We start from the raw sequence: 21,993 nt of genomic DNA on the forward strand, positions 1-21,993 counted from the left end.
AAAATGATGTTTATTTACACAGTAAGGGCAGCAATGCTGAAAATGATATGATTTCATTATGGGCCACTAGTGGGTGCTGTTTTGTAACATGCATATGCACTTATATACGCTATAAACATTAATAATGATAGAACACGGACATTCTAGTGGACAGACGACCAAGTTGGATTGTTATTACTGTGACTGTCAAAATAAAAGTACCAAGTCCCAGGAGAATATGGACTGGGAGTCATGACACCATGGAGGAAACATTGTTCTGATTGTCCTGCTACTGAGCATGTGCAGGAAACTATAGTTCTACTACAGTACATACACATATGGTGTAGTTGCGTTTCAGAGAAGTTGTGTTTTCCTCCGTCTATATGGAGACAGAGTCTTTTTGAAAAGTTGTGTTTTCAGTGGCTCTGAGCCCAAAACTCAACAAAAGTTTTTAGTTATGACTTTATTGTGTGAACAGGGCCTGAGAATGAAGTTCATGCAATAAATTCTAAACTAACACCGTAAATCCTGTTCAGGATGTTTGCATGTTTCACGGAGGCCAGTCATGCAGAGCAGAGCAGAATGATGGAGGATGTTACAGAGCAGGATTCATCAACTCAACACATCTGGACACGTTTGCCAAACATAACAAGATTTCAGTGGTAATACATTCATTTTTATTCAAAGTATATGTGTAGTTTAGAAAATATCTGTACAAAATCCTTCAGTATTGAAACTTCAGTTACTATATTTACATCATTAGTATAACTCACTAATCCAGCCCAAAGGCCTTGACAGCAGTATAGATTCTCTCTCTCTCTGCTGCTTTTTGGACCCTGTTTGAACCTTTTCTGGGCTTCATGACGGTAAAGACAACTGCAGAATAAACCCACATGTTCTGGTGTTTCTGTGGAAAGAAAATGCTTTCAATAGTTTTACTTTTTCAAAGGTTAACTGTCACTTAAATTACTTGTAATTTACCAGATGACTCCTCCAACCACCGCTGTGCTTCTGTAGGTCATGGGATGCTGGATTAGAACAAAACACAAGCAATGGTAGTCAGACACACACACACACACACACACACACACACACACACACACACACACACACACACACACACACACACACACACACACACACACACACACACACACACACACACACACACACACACACACACACACAGTTACCTTTGCAGTGATCACATGTGCTTTTGATGACGGTGTAGACGAGGAAGGCCGTGACCATCAGACTTACAGCCAAGACGCCACACAGCAGGAAAACAACTGTATAGACTTGCTGTGAACACAAACTGCTTCCTGAAGCAATTCAAAATATGAATTACAAACTGCTCAAATAATATGTTTTGGATTTGTTTTTCTCAATATTTCATCACCGTTGAAATCCAGTTCAGTCCCATTTCCAAATAATATCTGCCCACATGTGGCCACAGCACAGTAGTAAGTCCCAGCGTCGGAGGAGGTGACGCTTTTAGAGAAGTGATAAAGGCATCTTCTCTGAGCGTCAGATCTTCTCTCACATTCATCCCAGCTGTTTGCGTCGGTGTAGACGATGTCTGGATGAGACGTTTGCGAGCCGCCTCGGAGCCAGAACACCCTGACATCTCCTGAACACGCTTTGTTCTCAGAGAAGACCGAACACTGAAACGTCACTGGTTCTCCGAGGACGACTGATTCTGACACGGTTGACTGCTGAACGGTGAAGTCCGGTGTCCTCTGACTGTGGCCTGCTTGATGGCAGATTTGTAAAAGGTATGAGTTTGGACATTTTTGGAAAAGAAAATTGAGACACGCAAGCTCATGACTACTCACATAATTACCTTTCACTAGCAAATATGTGGCACTCCACTCAGTTTTAATCCACTCCACGAACCCACAGTGATACATCCCTTCATCCTCTTCAACGGTCTTCACTATGGTCAAGTTGCTAAGACTTTTGCCGATCGTAACCTCCCATCTGGAGTTTGAAAACCCGGGCGCATACATGGGTGTGGTGGATTGCCACAGCGTCACAATGTTCTCCAGAGTTTCCCCGACACGCTGCCTGTACCAGTGGAGCTCCATCCGGCTGACCTCTGCAGTGGCTAAAGCACAGGAAATGGTGGCTGGTTCACCAAGACCAACCCAAGTCACTGGAGCCAGAGCATCTGCTTTTCATCAAGACAAACACAGCACGTGGAATTATTTAGAAAGTGTGTGATTTAGAGAAACATTGCAGAAAGTAAACACTCACGTCCAGGATGGAGAAAAAGCAGTGCGAGCCACAACGTGATCATCTTGACTTCGTCTCTTGTGAGGAACCTTGAAGACTTTTCAGAGACTGAAGGAGTTGAGCTGAACACATCTGATTGGACATTGCAGAGCGTTTCCTTCACAGAACATTTCCTGTCACACTTTGTCCTGGACTGCTTTTCACTGTTGGAGGTGTGGTCGTCTTCACTCTTTTGACTCTGACAAAGTGACTTGTGTGTTTCTGTGGTCATGACCAGAATTCACCTATTTTTCATTTATTCATTCATTTTTGATGGTGTTGTACCTTATGTTTTGTTTTTCCGCGTTTGCAAACTTTACCTGACTTATATTAAGTGTTCACTCGTCCCCATCAATATTCCGTCAATAGGTTGAAACTAATCTGTCCACCAATGGCCGAAGCCCAGCTCATATTCCCTATTTGTGGGGAAACAATGCAACGTTTTGTGAATTCTGCTTCTCAATGATCAGAAGTGCTGCTGACAAGGAATCTAAATGTTTCCCTGTGGTAACGTTTCTGACACATCCTGCTTAAAATCAACAAGGTCAAAAGGAGGCCCCGCTTTCTCAGTCTGTATTCATACTGAACATCAAGATGAAGCCAGCGTTCACCCTAAAGGAGATTTCTCTCCTGGGTAGGTGAAAGATCTATGAGAATAACTTACCTTTTGCCCAGGGGTCAGCTTGGCTGAAGTCCGTCTCGCTGCGACTCTCACTTGAGTAAAACTGGTGAATGATGAAGAACAAATGAGTGAAAGGATGTCGCCACATTCTCTTGTCATCTGATGTGTTGAAGCTTCTTCATCTGATTGTTTACACCTGATGTTCTTCAGAAATGTTGCTACTTCTGATTTTAAATATATCTGGATTCCTTCCATTTAAAAATATCAAAATGTTCACTTTATTCACCTGTGCAATTGCAATTTATGAAATTTGTTGTATTTTTTTTAACAAGATCTAAATTTCAGCTTTTGTTAAACTTGAATTTCAAACAACATTGCATATATTTAGTTATCTCTATCAATCCATTTACAATCCAATTAACTACAAAATCAACAGTCTACAGCTATATTCCAGCCTTCACTGGCCTCCAAAGATCTTTTTAAAGTTTAATTCTGTCACTTATTTCTGTTACTTCTCTTCATGCTGTATAGTATGAAACACCTCTCCCCCAAAGCTATTCTCTCCAAAACCTCTGAATCACACATTTCAAGAGAACACGGGTTCTTTTGGAGCTTTAATTGTCTGTGATATCTTCATATTACTGACATTGTAAAGTAAGTAAAGTAAACTTTATTTATATAGCACCTTTCCCAGATATGGATCACAAGGTGCTTGGCAGCACTAAAAACTGAAAGATAAAACAGAGATGAGATCAGTTAAAACACAGAGGCTATAATGACATAAAGAGTTGAGCTGCAGCAGGTAAAAGGCCTCTGTGAATAACCACTGTTTTTTTAAGAGAGAGACAGAGAGAGAGAGAGAGAGAGAGAGAGACAGAGAGAGAGAGAGAGAGAGAGAGAGGTGGGTGATAACAGAAAGGAATCACGTTTTGGTGCCTTGTAGTTTCTCAGCTGTGTAGATGTGTGGAAAGTTAAGTTGTGACTGTGCTTCTAAAAAGGTGTGAATTCAAAGTGAGGTCCTCTTCCTGTCTCACTCTCTCGCTGTCGTCTCAGGCCTGAAAAAAGTAACAAACAAAGAAAGTGTGGTTCTACGCCCTCACTAAAGCCAGGGACCAACCACCAAACTGTCAGCTTCTATGAATACAGCTCAGGACAGAGAGTGAAGTCAGAGTTGAACACATACATCTGACATCTGACAAACGTTTGCTTCTCAGATAAAAATCAAATCAATTGTATTCTGACTAACAGGAAATTCTCTAAATCTGAGGCCCGGCAGCTGATTGAATCCAGCCGGCATAATAATCATCTAAAGTGTAATAATGACAAAGAAAATATTGACAGAAGTGTTTAATTTTTCATTTACTTCATGTACTGGAGATTTGCTGAGCGATCAGTAAATGCTGGATGTCTTTGCTTGAGGAGGAGTCAAATCAAACTATGAAGCTCTTTGTGATGAAAAAAAAATGCAGATTTAATGTTGCAAAATAATCCATGAAAAATTGTTAAAAATGTCATAATCCTGAAATTGCTCTTGTTTTGTTCAGTTAATTTCAACTGGTTCAGGTTTTGTAAAAAAATGTATCAAATGTAAACTTTCCAAATGTTATTGTGTCTGCAAAAACAAAAGAGTGAGGAAAGCATTGATTGGGCCCTCGACCACAGTGAGGTTTACCCTCTGCTTTAAGTATAACCAGACCACATGGCTGCAAACTCAACCTTCCTATTTCTCTTGTAGTTGTGTAGAATGGAAAATGACAACAAGAGAACATGGAATACATTTTACTCAATTGATGCCATTGAGAAACCAGCTATTTTAATAACTTAGGAAAGATTCAATCTGGCCAATTTTTCATTTGAGTTAATCCACCAAAACCCCATGATGAGATTATTCTGCCTGTATCAGTGTGATTAAAATCTGGCATCATGTTGGGGGAAGTTTGTTTATTGCTCTTGACCTTGAATCCCTCCCACAGTGCAAAAAGGCAACTAAATGTGAAACTTTGAATGACTGTATCAGTCTGACCGTCTGATTGATCGGCCACCTTGTAAATGAGATGTGTACAGTTTATTTACCAACTGAACAACAACAACAACAACAACAACAACAACATAGAAAAAGTGCCAGCCCTTTCAGTCTATATTAAACTCAGCCTTCTGAAGAGGTTTCCGTGGCTCTTCTCTTCTTGTCAGTTTCCTTCTGACACCATATCCTGTGGAAGCCCAGAGCCATGTCAGTTCTGAGTAAACAACTTGAGTGGTTGGTCAAACGGTGCAGAAATAGCTCACCACAGTGTGCCTGCCAGCGCGGATGTTCAATGTAGCTTTGACTTGCATCGTCTACCTGAAGGCGCTGTGCGTTCACAGACGTTAGGACAGGTAGTTAATGACAACTTCTCTCAGTTTCATTTCTTGACGACTGTACATGAATCTTTTATAATGGATCTTCAACTTATGAAGCAGAAACAAAAGGTCACACACTTAGACTATGAAATGTCGTTACTGACTGAAGTACACGGACATTCTAGTGGACAGATGACCAAGTTGGATTACTATTACTGGAGACTCTCAACTATAAAACTACCAAGTCCCAGGAGAATATGGACTGAGGGTGATGACACTTGTGCGTGTGCAGAACTATTCCTAAGCTGTGGTGCACATATAGCAGCGTTTCAGAAACGTTGTGTTGATTTTAACAATCTTATAAGACACAGCCAGCAACACTGTACGACATAAACTAAGCCAAGACATGAAGTTTGCTGTGTGCAGACTGTAGGAAACGAAAGCCTCCAGAGTGTGGAGACGCCCCGTCCATATTCTCCTGGGACATCAGATGTACTCGTAATCATTTATGTTTAGAGCATATTGTTCTGTGTGTGTGTGTGTGTTTTCAGGATTTCTGCCATTTCATGTAAATGGTCATTGTTTTCAAAATGTTGCCTTGAAAACAATTTTTCTGAACAAAACGTTAAAAGCGATGTGTTTTCACTTGATATGTTGACGTGTAAACGGGCTCCCACTCTAAACTGAAAACCCACATGTTTATTCAACACTTTGGTTTGAATGCTTCACTTAAACCCTGCTGTGTTCTCTGACTGGGTTTTTCTACTGAACAAGATCTTGATGTCAGCACTGAGGTCTTCTCACAAACTCAACACAAACTCTCCCAAAACACTCCAAATTCATCTTTATCTTTGTCTGGAGTGATTAAAACCTGCAGTAACATACGTGTTTTAATCTGGTTTTATATCCATCTTTAAACACACAAATGCATCAAAAGGATTTCCGTACTAAAGCCTTCAGCTCAATGAGCAGTTACAGAGAGAACTGACCTTTGTTTCAGGAGACGTGCCAGCAGGGCCCAGTGGAAACATCCTCAACCACATTTCCACTATGTGGTGGACCGCGTTCACTCAATAGACGGCTCTTTTCCTTTTGTTTGCACTGTGATGCTCGGTGCATGTAGCAGACCAATACACAGTGCGTGGTGACAACCAACTGCAAAGTTTGTTCTGTGGTCAAAGGTGTTTAAAAATCCACTTGTACTCAAGTGACTGCAGTTTTAAATATGTTTTGATTGCTTTTATTGCATTGTTTAAGTTCCAGGGTTTTTGTGTTTTTGACTAGTTTTTCTCTTGTGGGAATCCAGTTCAAGAAGTGATTCTAAAAGGTCCATTTGTTTAAAAAACTGGACCATTGTGATCATTGTGAACTGTAAAATCTCTATTGTTGGATTAAATGCTAGTTAGTATGTGACATGTGACTTTTACTCAGTGAGAAATCATCAAAACTTGTGACTGATGTGTGATCCTGTGATGCTCTAATTGAAGACATAGTTCATGTAACATATGTTTTGGAGAAAGGTTTACAATTCCTTACAGTGTGTAAAGAAAGAGTAGAGCAACATCATGTAGGGAAGAGTTCATGTATGTGTATGTTTATGTAAATGAAACAGGAGTAATTAGAGCAGTGTGAATATGTGCAATCTGTTCTGTGTAGTGTTTTTAAGTCATGTCTGGAAGAACCAGATTAAGAGTTGGGTGGCAGCGGGGAAGAGGGAGTTTTTGAATGTGGAAGTCCTGTATTTCACACTTGTGTACACTTCAGTGTGAGCGGCCCATGCTGAGGGTGGGTGGAGTCCTAGAGGATGGAGGCAGCTCTGCGGTGGACTCTGTGGTGGATTGTGCTCTGCACGGAGGGCAGTGGAGTCCTCTGCAGGCACTCTGGGTCCATGGCAGTAGTGCTGCTGTACAACGCCCTGCTGCAACTGAAGGGTCGAGAGCTTGAAACAAAACATTAGAGGGACAAAAATGGGCGGGACTGAGGACGAGAAGTGTGTGTGTGTGTGTGTGTGTGTGTGTGTGTGTGTGTGTGTGTGTGTGTGTGTGTGTGTGTGTCAGTGTCAGTGTCAGTTCAGCTTCATTTAGAGCAGCAGTGGCTCCAACATTAGAACTCTTTTAGGTTCTAGACTTGGGAATCCTGTTCCTCCTGTCGATCAAACATCGTGGAACCAGGATGAGAAAAGTCTCTCACCATAATCTTAACTTTTTTTAAAGCATTCAAACTCCTCAAGAAAAGTTTGGAAACAATATTTTTGTGAATTATTTCTCCCTTTTAAAAATGCTAATTGGTGTCGTATCTTACGGACAACTCGTCCATGTGGTTCTGGACAACTCGTCCATGTGGTTCTGGACAACGGACAACTCGTCCATGTAGTTCTGGACAACTCGTCCACGAGTAATTTTTTCAACATTATTGATTTGAAGAATTGGATTTCAAAGTGTGTTTAACACATTTGGAAGGATTATTAAGTATATTTGACACAAAAACTTGCTTGTGCATTAAAGTCGACGATATCATGTATTTTTAGCATCTTTGATATGGCAAACAGAGGATTTATTGGAGCTTAATAATAATCAGCCCATGCTGTAAAATCTCTATTGTTGGATCTCTAATGGCAAACTTCTTCTGAAGTAAAACAAAATAGGATCAATGTTTGTTTTTGTATTATAATGTCCTCGTATTTCCACACCATAACTCAGATATGTAAGAATGAGGGAGTTATATAATAGGTTGAGTGAATTTCGATCTAATACTGATCTGATTTTACACATTATGCCAATATTTATTTGCTAATTTTTTTTGTTCTTCACAACAAACATTGGGGTGTTTGGTGACATCCAGGAACTTGAAGTCAGCCTCTCCTTCCACACAGTCAGAATTCTGGATTCCCCAGCATGTCTCAGGTGCTTGTCTACTTGACTGAACCGCCTCAGTTAAAGTGTGTGACTCTTACATTTGACATCATTTTCTTTTTCATTGTTGGTATTTTATTTAATCTGTGTATTTCACTGTTATTAAGCTTGTATAAATGTTGTGCAGTGCAACTCTGATGTAAATGGTCAGAATGACAATAAAAGTTATCCATCTATCTATCTATCTATCTATCTATCTATCTATCTATCTATCTATCTATCTATCTATCTATCTATCTATCTATCTATCTATCTATCTATCTATCTATCTATCTATCTAATGGGATGTTTTTGTGTTGTGAGGAAAAGAAGAAGTGACTCAAACAAACCAAAAAGCTTGTCTGAAAGAAACATCTGAATTGCTGACTTTGCAGGGTAGTGCCAGTTTTGAGTTTACGAATCAGCGAATCATGACGACGTCTCCTTTGTTGAATTTGATCGTCTTGTCACTCTAGTTTTCACATCAAAAGGAGGGCAGTTGAGCAAAAGAGGCTAATTGTACAACAATAGTTTGGAGCCTGGCTGCTTTCATTCTTTTCAATCCACTTTGTAAGTTCATTGCAGTTTTTGTGCTTTCAAGAGGTCAAATCGTCAAAGTTTGTAAAGTGTGAAAAAAGGTGCATGTTGATCTTTAGACGATTGATGTTTTACACTGTATTTGTCCATGCAATGTTCAGGTGGCAATTGTATGATAATGCAGCTGTTTTTGTTTCCTCCTCAGGTTTGATTGAAGCCCTTGACACCAAACATGTTTCTCTGACTGAGGTTGAAGCTGGTGATGGTTTGACGCTGACATGTACAGTCCCGAAAGATGACTCCGTATTGAGTTACTGGCAGAAAATGAAATGAGGGCATTTAGTCGAGAAAGTTTTGTTGGCAGCTTTCGAGAACTTCAAACCATTTGGGTCATTTAACAACTCAAGATATGTTTCTGAACGTGTCGGTCATGTTTATTCTCTGAAAATCAGAAAGGTGAGCAAAGAAGATGAAGCAACATATTTCTGTCAAGCAGGATTCGGAGAGAGATTCATTTCTGGCACACTGGTCGCTGTGAATGGTAAAATATAACTAATCAATTCACAATAATCTGCTCAACGTACACTGATGAGCCATAATATTATGATCACCGATGGGTGGAGTGACTATCTTGTTATGGCGCAGAGTTGACTATATTCAGGATGCACTTTGTTATAAAGAACAGAAGTGTGTGTGACTTTGATAATGTGGAAAAGAGGGAGGTTAAAACATTGAAAGGACATCAGATAAATGCAATAAATAATTGTGGAACTATTTCAATTCAAACAAAGCTTTATTAACAACTTCAAGTTTTGTAAAAAAAACAATTAAATCAAATTATATAATGTAGACAAAAATACTTGATTTACAAGACAATGTTTCAAGTAAAATCACATTGTTTTTGTATTTTCATTCCAGATTTGTTTCACCGTTATTTGGCAGAAATGCTGAAAACAAAGTAGTTTTCCTGTGGGGCCACTAGTAGGTGCTGTTACTTGTTTTATTTAATTTTACTTGCAGTCTCCGTTTGGCTTTGGGAGCACCTGTGTACATAATATCGAGAAGGTGGACATAATGTTCTGGCTGATTAGTGTACCTCATGTCAAATCATAAAGCAATTCTTGATCTTAAACACACAAGTCATAGAATCTTTTTAAAGAACTAATCACACAGCTCCTGAATGCCAGAGGAAAGCTGTTAACGTCCAGCCGGGTGGCTTGGTGACTCTGCAGTGCTCACTTCACTCCACCTGCAATGGAAACCTGCAACATGTCCAAGTGAAGGCAGGGTGCTCTGGTTCAGAGCCGGGTCCGAGTCCCGTCGAGGCTTCATTTACACCGACAGCATCACCAGTGGTGAAGACGAGGAGCGGAGACGTGTCTCCCGTCTGTCTAAAACCATCCAGGGCTCCTCTGACGCTGGGATCTACTACTGTGCAGCGGTGGCATGTGGACACATCCTGTTTGGAGAAGGAACTAACGTGGGGACAAGTACGTCCAGTTTTCAGATTTTATTTTAAAAGTCTCCAGTAAAACATGCTCAGCTGTGTGTTTTCCTGCTCCACAAACACTGAGTCTTCAGATTAATGAAAATATGCTGATTTGGGCAAAATGAGACATCAAATTCTACAATCAATTACTTGTTTTCATGAATGGCTGAACAACAGTTTTATACCACCGGGCAAAACCCTGGAGATTTAAATCAGTCCCACCAGAATGACTTTGAAGTGAAACCTTCAGAGGAAGGATGATACTTTGCACTGCTTTATACTCATTTGTTTCACTCTCTGATTGATTGATTGATCCATTTTTATTCCGCAGGGATCAGCCCTTCTGCCCAGCAACACAGAATTGCAGAACACAGATGGTTGGATAACAGAAGAAATATCTGCTTTTGTTTTTCTGCTTCAGGACCAGAGTTGGATCCCGTCGTCATTGTGCTCGGAACCCTGTTGGCTCTGTGCTTGATTGTTATTGCAATCCTTATTTTCTCAAAACACTGAGCATTGAAAGCATTTTGGAAGGAAAAAAGACGCCACAGATGATTGGGATCTGCACCTCGGTCCAATATTGGGACTCTTTTCCTGTCAGATTAATACTTAGAAAAAGTAGTTGTGGTCAAATATAACTGAAGGTCTGGAATTCAATCAATAAAATCCATGGATTCATGCTAACGCAGCAAGCTTTGTAATTTTACAGTAGAATTCTGGATCCTGCTATTTTTGGACTTGTAGTGTAAACATGAAGTATTGAACTCATTTATTAAAAGCTTTTTGAAACCACAAAGACGTGTGTGTGTGTGCACATAATTTATCTCCATGTAAGAATTTTGTTATTCTGCTTCATAGTCACCTTTATAAATTCAGGAATAGTAATACCACAGCTCTGTAAGTTTATTTTATTGTTTTATAACAACCACCTCTGTCAACAAAACAAAGATTGATTCAATGGAGCAATAACTTTCACCTCAATAAACTATCCTGACGTCAACGTCAGCAACTGTCAGAAAATAATAAAGCATGACATATAGCTACAGATACACTTTATTTAACGCTGAATTTAACAAGTTTCAACAAATATAAAAGGCAACGTGATGAATTAATATGAAGCTGGTTTCAAATGACGGAGCAGGATGTGAAATTAAGATGATGAACACATGAACAACTTTATCAAGATGCGACCAACAAATACAATAGAAAATAATGCCAGGTGTTGACTTTCTAATAATAGCAAGAGTCTGGACAGCAGCATCGCTCCTCTCTCTCTCCAACGTGTTTCCATCTCTTCCTCCACCTCTGCTGGTCTTTATCATCGTAAAAACAAGCAGAATAAATCCCCAAGTCAGTTTTAAAGATATATTGGCTGAGACAACTTAACTACTTTGACTATGAGATCCAGGCTCGACTGGTTCCACATATTAGAAATTGCCATCCATCCCTCCATCCCTCCACCCATCCATCCATTCATCCATCCATCCCTTCCTCCCTCCATCCATCCATCCCTCCCTCCATCCCTCCATCCATCCCTCCACCCATCCATCCATTCATCCATCCATCCCTTCCTCCCTCCCTCCATCCATCCCTCCCTCCATCCCTCCATCCATCCCTCCCTCCATCCATTACACCCTGGACGAAGTGTGATATCAAACCAAACATTTCCTGACGTTTACATTGTGATGGAAACATAATTTTTCAAATGTAGGCTCCACATACACATTTCTGCAAAGATTATTTATTCATGACACAATATTCAGGAGAGAAAAAGGTTAAAAAAAATAAAAAACATTCCACAGTTGAAGACAACGTACAAGAAACAAAGTAAGTTGATATTGTTCTTGATGTCCTGCAGATTAAACATCAGCTCAACATTATTTTAATAGAACTTTAAAAACAACCACAGCCTTAACAAAGTGCTGTAAAGAATCATAAATAGAAGGAGAGCTAAGAATGTCCGCCTGTGTCTCATAATAAAAAAGACACACTGAAAGCTGTAACATGATTTCCCACATTGTACATTTGACCGTTCAGGCAAGAAGCTTGACAACAATCAGAACCTTCAGCACCTTGTTACTCCTGATTCCTGACTTCAGCATAGAAGCTCTGATCTTCAGCAGAATCTGCGTCTCTCCTTTCACTGCGGCTTTGTTTCTTCTTTGTGAAATTTGCCACGGAATATACCAAGCCTTCTTCATTCGTCTGGGGATACATGTGATAGCGTGACTAAAAGGCAGGTGCAAACATAAACAGAGCAAGACAACATTTCTTCTTTGAAACAAACCTACTTGATTACTTTGCTGATGAACGGCCGATATTCCAACATCTTCTTGTGGGGCAGCAGCAGCAGCTGCTGATATTGAGAGAATAATAATCAGCTGGGAATCACTCTAGACTATAAGTTTAATATATTGTTTATTGACTGACCTTTAAAACATTCATACACGTTCTTTTTCATGGTATGAAGCAGTAAGATGATGACAATCAAACTCAGAGCCAAAGCTGCAGACAGCAGGGCCACGGCTGCAGAGGCGCTTTTGTTCATGACTGAAATGACAAAAAGTACCAAACAGAAGTTTATGACCAGCAGAGGAATATCCAAACATCTTCCATCTGTTTTCTACGCTCTTGGTGGAACAAACCCCATCCAACTGAAGAGAGAGGGTAGATACCCAGCACAGGTCGTCAGCCCATCATAAGGCAAACACTCGGAAACATTCACACCAAAGTCTCATCCACACCTACAGACATCAAAAGACACCAATAACCTCGAATGCTCTTTAAGACTGATTAATGGATTAACCTTCATGAATGACGAGAAGCCCCGTGAGAGAATATGCAAATGTTACACAGAACAACCGGACCCTGACCGGGGATAATCCTAACAAGAGCTGAAAACACTAACTACCATATAAACATGATGATCAGAAGATGAATAAAATACATTTTTCTAAAGTGGAAAATGTTCAAAAGAACCCATAAAAAGGAATCTAATCTATCTCACATTGTCTGGTCTGAGACATTCAACAACCAACAACTGGCTGTCCTGTTAGAGCCCGATATGGAACACCAACCTGAATTATTATAATCTAAAATGTAATATAACCTGAAATATAATAATTGGTCAATAATGTAAAAAGATTGAAAAGGAATTTAAATGTGATCTTAATATGTTTAATTCTTATACATTATTTTCTACTGATGATTGGAGAAATAGATTACAGATTATAGAGAACAGAGAACTCTAAATGACTTGGGCAACAGCAATCATACATAAAGACCATAAACTGTATATAGATATATGTACAAACAAATAGTCCAAACTTTTAGAACCCATTCTTTTAGTGTTATTCAGTTTGAAGCACTTCAAATCAAGTTCAAAATGATTACACTATTAGAAGAAAATTATTTTTTGCCTGCCCCATAATGTAATATAATTATTGTTTAAGTATATATAATATATAATATATTTTGGATTTTATCACAGATTTTTTTAAATTACATTTCGGGCTCAGCACTTTTGTTACATTATCAACCAGTTATTACATTTTGGGTTTTATTACATTTTATCTCATAACAATTTGAGTCGTTACATACGGCGCTCTAACATGCCTGAAGACATTGATGAGCTCGACTTGACTTAACAAGCAACTCAAGGTCCTTTAGACTTAACATAACCACCAGCCCAGACTTGAACAGAGGATATTCCCTGTGTGACTTGTGAAAACTAACTGATATGCCACCATTCCTCATCATGACTCTTTAACTTTGACGACTGAACGTATTAGTTTATGTTCCAAGATTTATCATGTGGGAAAATCACATGGAAAATACTAGGATATATGTGAGAATCAGGTATTTACCTATATTGTCCTTTTCCACTGTCACTCCATTTCTAAATGGTATCTCGCCACATGTCGCCACAGCACAGTAAAATGTCCCGGCATTGGAGGAGTTGATATCCAACCGTGACAGGTGGTGGACACATTTCTGTGGAGGGTCGGCTTCAGGACCCATGTCCCATTCCTCATCACTGTTTCCATGAACATAAACCACACTGGGGTGACTTTTGTTAGATTCAGGAGTGAACCAGAGCACCTTGTGACCAACTGGACATGTTTTGTTCTTCTGGACATCAGAGAGGATTAAAAACTGCAGCTTCACTGAGTTTTCTGCTCCAACCGGATCAGCTCCAAAATACTGAATAATGGCCATGACTTCAGTCTCTGGTCCTGGGAAATGAGGACAAATAACTTATAAGTGAAAATGCATCACATCAAGAAGAAACATAAACGTGTCCTGATTTTAGTCGGAGTAAATGATTTGCCCATTTACCTTTGATTCTCAGAAGAGTGATATTCCACAATGCTGTTTTCAGTTCAGCTACTTCTTCACAGTAGTAAAATGCAGTATCACTCAGCTCTGTTTGGGTAATACGGAGAACAAAGGCTCCAGACTCTTGTTTGGTTTCAGTTCGAGGACGTCTATGAACACCGACGTGATCAAAAGTGTAAGTCGCTCCTAAGACTTCAGGAAAGTTTCCAGGAACAAGTTTCTTCCAGAATAAATATCCTCCTTCTGCAGTCCATTTGCATTTAAGAGTCACATCTTCTCCGACATTAAGGGTCTTTGTTGTAAAGTCTTGGACGTCTCTGCATCCTGAGAAATAAATATAATATGACACATTCACAGAAAAAAGTATAAAGAGACAACAACAATTTACATAAAGTGAGAGTGAAGTTTTCATGCATACTTACGCACAGTTGAGAAAAAAAGAGCCAAACAAAGAGTGAAAACCATTTTCTGTTCCATCAACCTGAGACGGCTGTTAATCTGAATCTGAGTGCAGGACTCGAAAAAGAACCAAACAATGAAATGGGAGGGAACTATTTTAGAAGATTTGATTGGTTTCTACATCTGGCTTTATAGTTTCAACCAAGCAACACAACTGATGGCGTGTGTCAGTGTGAGTCACTTCTATAATTAACCTTCAAGGCAGATGTTTTGTTGTTTCCAATCTGCAAATTTCCAAAATAAACACCTACAGAGATTTTAAAGTGCACTATGAAATAATCCCCACAATGTGAATGAAAGTTAATGTCTGCAGTAATAAGTTGTGTTATTAGCCTTTTGAGTGTATTTAAATATGTCAATGAATCCTTGAATAATAATTCACCGCATTTCATATCACTCTCTTAACCAATATTACATTTATGTGACAATTATAAGTAGTTGAAGAGTTTAAAATGTTTTTTTTTTCTTTTCATGAAATGCAAAGTGTGGTCAGTTGCAGATATGAATTCATTTGAAACAAAAACATTTGAAATATTGTTTGGCCTGAACATAATTTGCAGCAGGATATAACAACAAGACAAGATGTCATCTGTAACCTCCAAAGTGAACAATGTCTGAATCAAACATGGGCCACATGCACCTCCCCCACCTTTGAACGAGATAGTTACTTTAGTTACTTTGGAATTTTATGCAGTGGATGCAACTTAATTTGGTTAAACTAAAGATGCTGTCCTTTGACAAATTATGTAAGTGAAAGTTAATATTTTCTGGCACAATATTGCAAGTTGTTCATACATTTGGTTGAAGATGGAAAACAAAATGCCCCTCAAACATTGTAGAGACCGACCACACGAACAACAAAACCGCTTTAATCGGTCCTTATGTTGTCCACAAACCGGGCAAAACATGACTCGGTCGCTTTCTATCTCGGTCCATTAACAAGTTGGATTTACCCGCTCCCGTTATCACTTCCGGGTCACCTCCGGACTTGTGCCCCTTCCTTTCCAGTAGAGATTGTGGCCGTTTTCAAATACTCATACTCGTGTACCCGTGAAACGTCATGAGTGGGAGACCAAGTACTGATCCAATTCTTAGGCCGTTTCTCACCAAGTACACATGGAATACCCAGATGTGTCCTCGCTCCACCCACTTTTTCGAGAATGCATCAACACGGACCTGTGCAGCCTTGGGAAGCCAATTTACCCATAATGCATTTGGCAAGAGATGGTGGAGGAGATGGCAGAGGAAAAAATGCACATCTGTGAGTAAAGAATGTGAAATATTAGTGTCATTGTTTAACAGAGTGTAGTTTTATGAGTGTTTTACGTGCCAATATAGTTTTTTAAAATGTTGAAATGAGGTCGATATTTCTAAATCACACTTAATTGAACATTTGTTCCGACATTTTCGGAGATTGTGCATCCAGACGGCCGGCTGAGATGATGCTGGCTGTCATTTTTCTACGATAGTTAAACATGAGATATAAATAATTTTGTGTGAATCTTAATGGTGTCTGTGTAAATTTAAATTAGTTACTGAGCAAATCTGCTTGGCTGAGGGGAAAGATCATGTTTGAAGCTATTAAACTTGACTTTAATGTTTAAAATGAGAGGGGAAGGTATTGTTGACCGCATTGTTTTGTCTTAACTGTGCAAATATCTTTGACTCATTACACTGGAGGATGCTGTAGATTCAAACTAACACCATGTACTATTTTAATCAAAGGACAACTGAGGAAACCAAAGCCCTGATCGGCAAACTGACAATGAGTTCCTCTTCACAGGAAAGAGGAACTCATCCAGATGTGGATGGGAGTGAGTGTTGTTTTTGAATGCTTGAATTATTGCATGCATATATATTCATCCATGTATAAATAACTTGTTGGCGGGGTCGTGTGTAATTCTTTTTGTTTTTATGTCCGCATCAGAGAGTTTGTGACGGCGTCTGGGTCTGACGTGATGTTCAAACAGGCCAAGAATAAGTGGGATAGTTTGAAGGCCAAATACAAAGTAATCATATATGAAACGTACCACAGAACAGATGCAGTGGCCCTGAAAAGAAGTGAGCTTTAGCAGAGTGAGTATGTTTACTCACTGAATGTACGTTTACACATTGGCACTATGAGTTATGAATATAATTTTCAAATTCTCCCAATTTGCAACATTCCTGACAGATTAATGAGAGAAAGTGACGATGCCCAATGACACAGAACAATATAGGTGTCCGTGCATGATGACCCACGATGATTGGCCTTCATTTCGTGATATTAAATGTAACGCATGATAACTGTCCGTGATTCCTCTGCCCTGATTCATAAATTTAGGTGCAAATCATGATCTGGGGTCAAGAATTGAGACGGTGCATTTTGTAACTTGTCTTTGTTTATGTGTAAACGCACCTTTAACTTCTCAATGTATTAATTAATATATGGACTTTTACTTTTTTAATCCTATTTTCAGGAGCTTAGGGACCCGCCAACGGGAAAAGGGGTCGAGGCTGGTAGTGGTTCTGCTGCCACCTGGCAGTGGTATGGTGATATGGATGCTGCACTCCGGGGGCAACACTCCATCAGTCTGCCTCTGGTTGTTACTGCAAACCTTACTGTCACTACAGGTCAGCACTGCAGCCTCTACCTCTTCCGCCCGCGATGCTGTCCTCCAATTGCTGAAGGAGCAGGCGGAGAGAGAGAGAGAGAGAGAGAGAGAGCAGCCGACGAAAGAGCTGAGAGATATCTCTCTCTGTTTGAAAAACGTAATAAATTTTTATTTATGAAATCCACCAGAGGCAATTTGTTCTTGAATGCAACTGTGCATTGGTTAAAGAAAATACTATATTTTACAGTCCGAGACAATTATTTACAGTTATGGTTTAATTTGTGAAATTAATTTGTTTAATTTGTGAAAACAAGAAGTAAAATATGGCAAAAGATGAATAACAATAACAATAATGTTTACACCTATCTAGTATCTCCATCTAAGTATAAAACTATTTAAACCTAGGAAAACAACTTCTAATGACTACAAAAACTTAATCTGTATCAAGTGTGAAACTAGACAAAATCAAGACAAAAGAATTAAATGTGGTTTCCTAAACATTAGATCTTTATCATCCAAAGCTCTTCTAGTCAATGATCTGATAACCGAACACAACATTGATCTCTTTGGCTTAACAGAAACCTGGCTACGTAAAGATGAGTATGTTAGTCTAAATGAAGCCTCCCCTCCAAGTCATATTAACACTCAAATAGCTCGTGAAAGTGGTCGAGGAGGGGGCGTGGCAGCCATCTATAGCTCTGTTACTAATTAATATTAACCCAAAATCCAACTTTAGTTCTTTTGAGAGTCTGAGCATGACCATGCGACACCCGTCAAATAAAATTGTAAATTCTGTAGAATTTGTAATCATTTATCGTCCTCCTGGACCTTATTCAACTTTTTTAACTGAATTCTCTGAAATTCTGTCAGATCTAGCCCTGACTAAAGATAAGGTTATCATGGTAGGAGACTTCAATGTTCATGTTGACGTAGAAAATGATAGTTTCAGTACCAGCTTTAAATCTACACTTGACTCTCTAGGTTTCTCTCAGGTAGTAGACGGGCCTACCCATAAACATCTACACACCCTAGACCTTATTCTAACTTATGGTTTGAATATAGAGCATCTGACCATCTCTCCTCACAATGATTTCCTGTCAGATCACTTCTTAATAACCTTTGACTTTGTTCTAAATAGTTATAAACCTCCGGCTAAAGCCGTGTTAACCAGGTCTCTCTCTGATAACATAGTAACTAAATTCAAGGAAAGAATTCCCACTGCTATAGAATCAGTTGTGAATCTTCCTGACTCATATACTGTTGCTACCTCAGACATTGAATACCTAACAAACAGTCTGACAGATATGCTAAAAACAACTCTAGACGACATAGCTCCTCAAAAAATGAAAATGAAAAAACAGGAAAAGTCATCCCCATGGTTTAACTCATCAACCCGCGAGCTTAAACAACGCTCCCGTAGATTGGAAAGAACTTGGCGTTCAACAAAAACAGACATTGATTATATAGCCTGGAAGGATAGCTTCAAAACATATAAGAAAGCTCTGAGTAGAAGTAGAACTAATTACTACTTATCCTTAATAGAGGAAAACAAAAACAACCCTCGGTTTCTTTTCAGTACTGTAGCCAAACTGACCAAGAACCAAAATAGCGTTGAGCCCACCATTCCTATCAATATATGTAGTGAGGACTTCATGAAGTTCTTTCAAAATAAAATTACAACGCTTAGGGATAACATCCATCAAACCCTACCGTCCGTTAGCCCCATAACAGAGGAACTGGTTAAACCTAACAGTCATCTGGAATGCTTTCAGCAAATGCAACTAGTCGAACTAAATTCCCTTATTTCTTCTGCTAAACCAACTACTAGCCTGTTGGACCCAATTCCTACTAGAATTCTGAAAGAGGCACTGCCACTAATTAATAATTCTATACTCGCAATTATTAACCAGTCTCTAACAATAGGCTATGCGCCACAATCCTTTAAACTAGCAGTTATTAAACCTCTCATTAAGAAGCCAAACTTAGACACAAGCCTTCTCTCAAACTTCAGGCCGATCTCCAACCTTCCTTTCCTGTCAAAGGTTCTGGAGCAAGTAGTCGCTAAACAACTCAATGATTATCTGCACGAGAATAATCTGTTAGAGGACTTTCAGTCCGGCTTCAGAATGAACCACAGTACAGAGACTGCACTGCTAAAAGTTACGAATGACCTTCTAATGGCCTCAGATAGAGGTCTTCTATCTGTTTTAGTTCTTCTGGACCTTAGTGCCGCATTTGATACTGTCGATCATAATATACTTTTAAGGAGATTAGAAGATGCCGTCGGCATTAAAAACTTATCCTTAAACTGGTTTAAATCATATTTATCTGACCGGTTTCAATTTGTTCATGTAAATAACAAATCTTCAATGCATGAACGGGTCCTGTGTGGAGTACCACAAGGCTCCGTCCTCGGACCGATATTGTTTAATCTCTATATGTTACCACTCGGAAATATTATTAGGAAACACAACATTAACTTTCATTGTTATGCAGATGATACTCAGCTATATTTATCAATTAAAGCCAATCAGGCCGACCAACTTGTTAAATTAGAGTCCTGCCTCAGGGACGTTAAGTCCTGGATGTCTATCAACTTCTTAATGCTCAACACATCCAAGACTGAGGTTCTAATCGTAGGTCCTAAAAAGCTCAGGGATAACTTTTCAGACAGTCTGATTAGGTTAGATAATATTACCTTAACCTCTAACAGTGATATTAGGAACCTGGGTGTTATTTTTGATCAGGATCTGTCCTTTATTTCCCATGTTAAACATGTCTCCAGGACAGCCTTCTTCCATCTAAGGAATATTGCAAAAATTTGAAACTTCTTGTCCTTCAAAGATGCAGAAAAAATTATTCATGCCTTTGTGACTTCAAGATTAGATTATTGTAACTCCCTAATGTCAGGATGTCCAAACACCTCTGTTAGGATCTTACAGCTAGTGCAGAACGCTGCTGCACGTTTACTAACCAGAACTGGAAGAAGAGAGCACATCTCCCCAGTCTTAGCATCCTTACACTGGCTTCCAATTAAATCTAGAATAGAATTCAAGATCCTTCTGATCAGATATAAAACTCTTCATCAGAAGGCTCCGTCCTATATCGAGAAACTTCTAGAAGTTTATCACCCTCCACGAGCCCTTCGCTCTGAGGATGCAGGACTGTTGGTAATCCCTAAAGTCCATAAACGTAAAACAGGAGGCAGGAGTTTCAGCCATATGGCTCCTTTACTCTGGAATCAACTACCAGCCTCGGTCCGAAAGGCCGACACCATTAGTTTATTTAAGAGTAGACTAAAAACCTTTCTCTTTGATAAAGCTTATCCTTAGGAATAAAATAGGACCAGTAAGTTGAGCTGCTATAGGCCTAGACTGCTGAGGGAATATTCTCTCTCCCGTTAAAGAGAGTAACTCTACATTTGGAGGTTCTGTTTCTTGTCTTTCTTTCTTTCTCTCTGTGTAACATTACTGTAGCCACCAGATACTGCCGCCGTCTTTTGTTCTCCCTGACAGGAGCAGAGCAGGATCCAGGGGATCAGACCCAAGACTCACAGAGTGGAGTTACGACGGTCCTACTACCCGACCCCACCACAGCACCGGGACCCCACCGCAACGGCACGGCTCTCAAACTCCAGACTGAGATTGGTTCATCATCAGACCAACGCTCATCATAGACTTTTCTTAGTATTTGTACTTATCTGGCCTGTCTGCCACTCTCTCTCTCCCTATTCTTTTCCTCTCTCTCCCTGTCCTATCCCATGTACTTCTCCCCCCAACCGGTCAAGGCGGATGGCCGTCCTTCCAGAGTCTAGGGTCCGCCCCACGGTTTCTTCCTGAAGAGGGGGTTCTTATGAACTTCTCTCCATGCGAGGGATTTTTTCCTGGCCACTGTTGCTTGTTACACCTGCTTGCTTTGGAAGGGTTTAGTTGGGTCCTGTTGTACTCTATCATTTTAAGAGCGCTTTGAGATGTTTGTTGATGTGATTTAGCGCTTTACAAATTGAATTGAATTGAATTGTGACCCCCCATTCATGCGAGTCCTGCGCAAAGATCGTTTGATAATCGCGGAAGACCTCAATGTGTGCATCTCCTCGTTTCTGCTGTGGTAAAGCGTTCGCTTTAGCAGAATGTGGCTCGGTCTTGGACTCGAAACCTGAATAAGGTGCTTCTGGTCCAGACGTGGTCTGTCCGCTTGAAGTGTCTGTATTCTTTGGTTGAGTCACCGGAGCGTACACAACCATGTCACCTTCGGTGCTCGGTTTTGTACCATTGAGAACCTGTTCGAGGATAACATGGCGAGCGCTGGTGATGGTTTTGGTTGTGACAATGAGGAGAGCGGTGTCATGCATGTCGTCACTGGTGAGGGATGACTGCAGGTTGTCAATGACAGGCACTATCAGTTCAAGGTTGTGACATGAACTGTCAGTTAGCATCTCTAATGATGAAAATGCGGTCATTTTAATCTGAC

The 21,993-nt window shown here is 39.8% G+C and overlaps 2 protein-coding genes across 10 annotated transcripts; both read right to left on the reverse strand.

Annotated features, from left to right (window-relative positions):
- LOC308110650 (uncharacterized protein) lies at positions 1-2,413 on the reverse strand. 8 transcript variants are annotated; one of them, XM_080465073.1, is made up of 6 exons: positions 2,236-2,413; positions 1,823-2,149; positions 1,379-1,732; positions 1,173-1,301; positions 961-1,007; positions 1-886 (listed from the first exon to the last, which is right to left on the reverse strand). In XM_080465073.1, exons 1-6 carry the CDS (start codon positions 2,276-2,278, stop codon positions 752-754), a joined length of 1,035 nt encoding a protein of 344 aa, XP_080321199.1. In that variant the 5' UTR covers positions 2,279-2,413; the 3' UTR covers positions 1-751. The 8 variants fall into 8 exon arrangements, with proteins under 8 accessions (XP_080321199.1, XP_080321198.1, XP_080321197.1 ...); XM_080465072.1 differs by having other exon boundaries at positions 540-886; positions 961-990; positions 1,379-1,729; positions 2,236-2,290; XM_080465071.1 differs by having other exon boundaries at positions 540-886; positions 961-990; positions 2,236-2,290.
- Positions 2,414-11,853: 9,440 nt separating this feature from the next.
- Positions 11,854-14,976, reverse strand: LOC308111211 (uncharacterized protein). Of its 2 annotated transcripts, none has more exons than XM_080466029.1 (6): positions 14,897-14,976; positions 14,471-14,794; positions 13,999-14,367; positions 12,563-12,682; positions 12,424-12,488; positions 11,854-12,337 (listed from the first exon to the last, which is right to left on the reverse strand). In XM_080466029.1, exons 3-6 carry the CDS (start codon positions 14,348-14,350, stop codon positions 12,209-12,211), a joined length of 666 nt encoding a protein of 221 aa, XP_080322155.1. In that variant the 5' UTR covers positions 14,351-14,367; positions 14,471-14,794; positions 14,897-14,976; the 3' UTR covers positions 11,854-12,208. The 2 variants fall into 2 exon arrangements, with proteins under 2 accessions (XP_080322155.1, XP_080322154.1); XM_080466028.1 differs by having other exon boundaries at positions 14,893-14,970.
- Between the last annotated feature and the right edge of the window lie 7,017 nt (positions 14,977-21,993).

Source organism: Lipophrys pholis, assembly GCF_963383615.2.
Source record: "Lipophrys pholis genome assembly, chromosome: 6".
Classification (NCBI taxonomy): Eukaryota; Metazoa; Chordata; class Actinopteri; order Blenniiformes; family Blenniidae; genus Lipophrys; species Lipophrys pholis.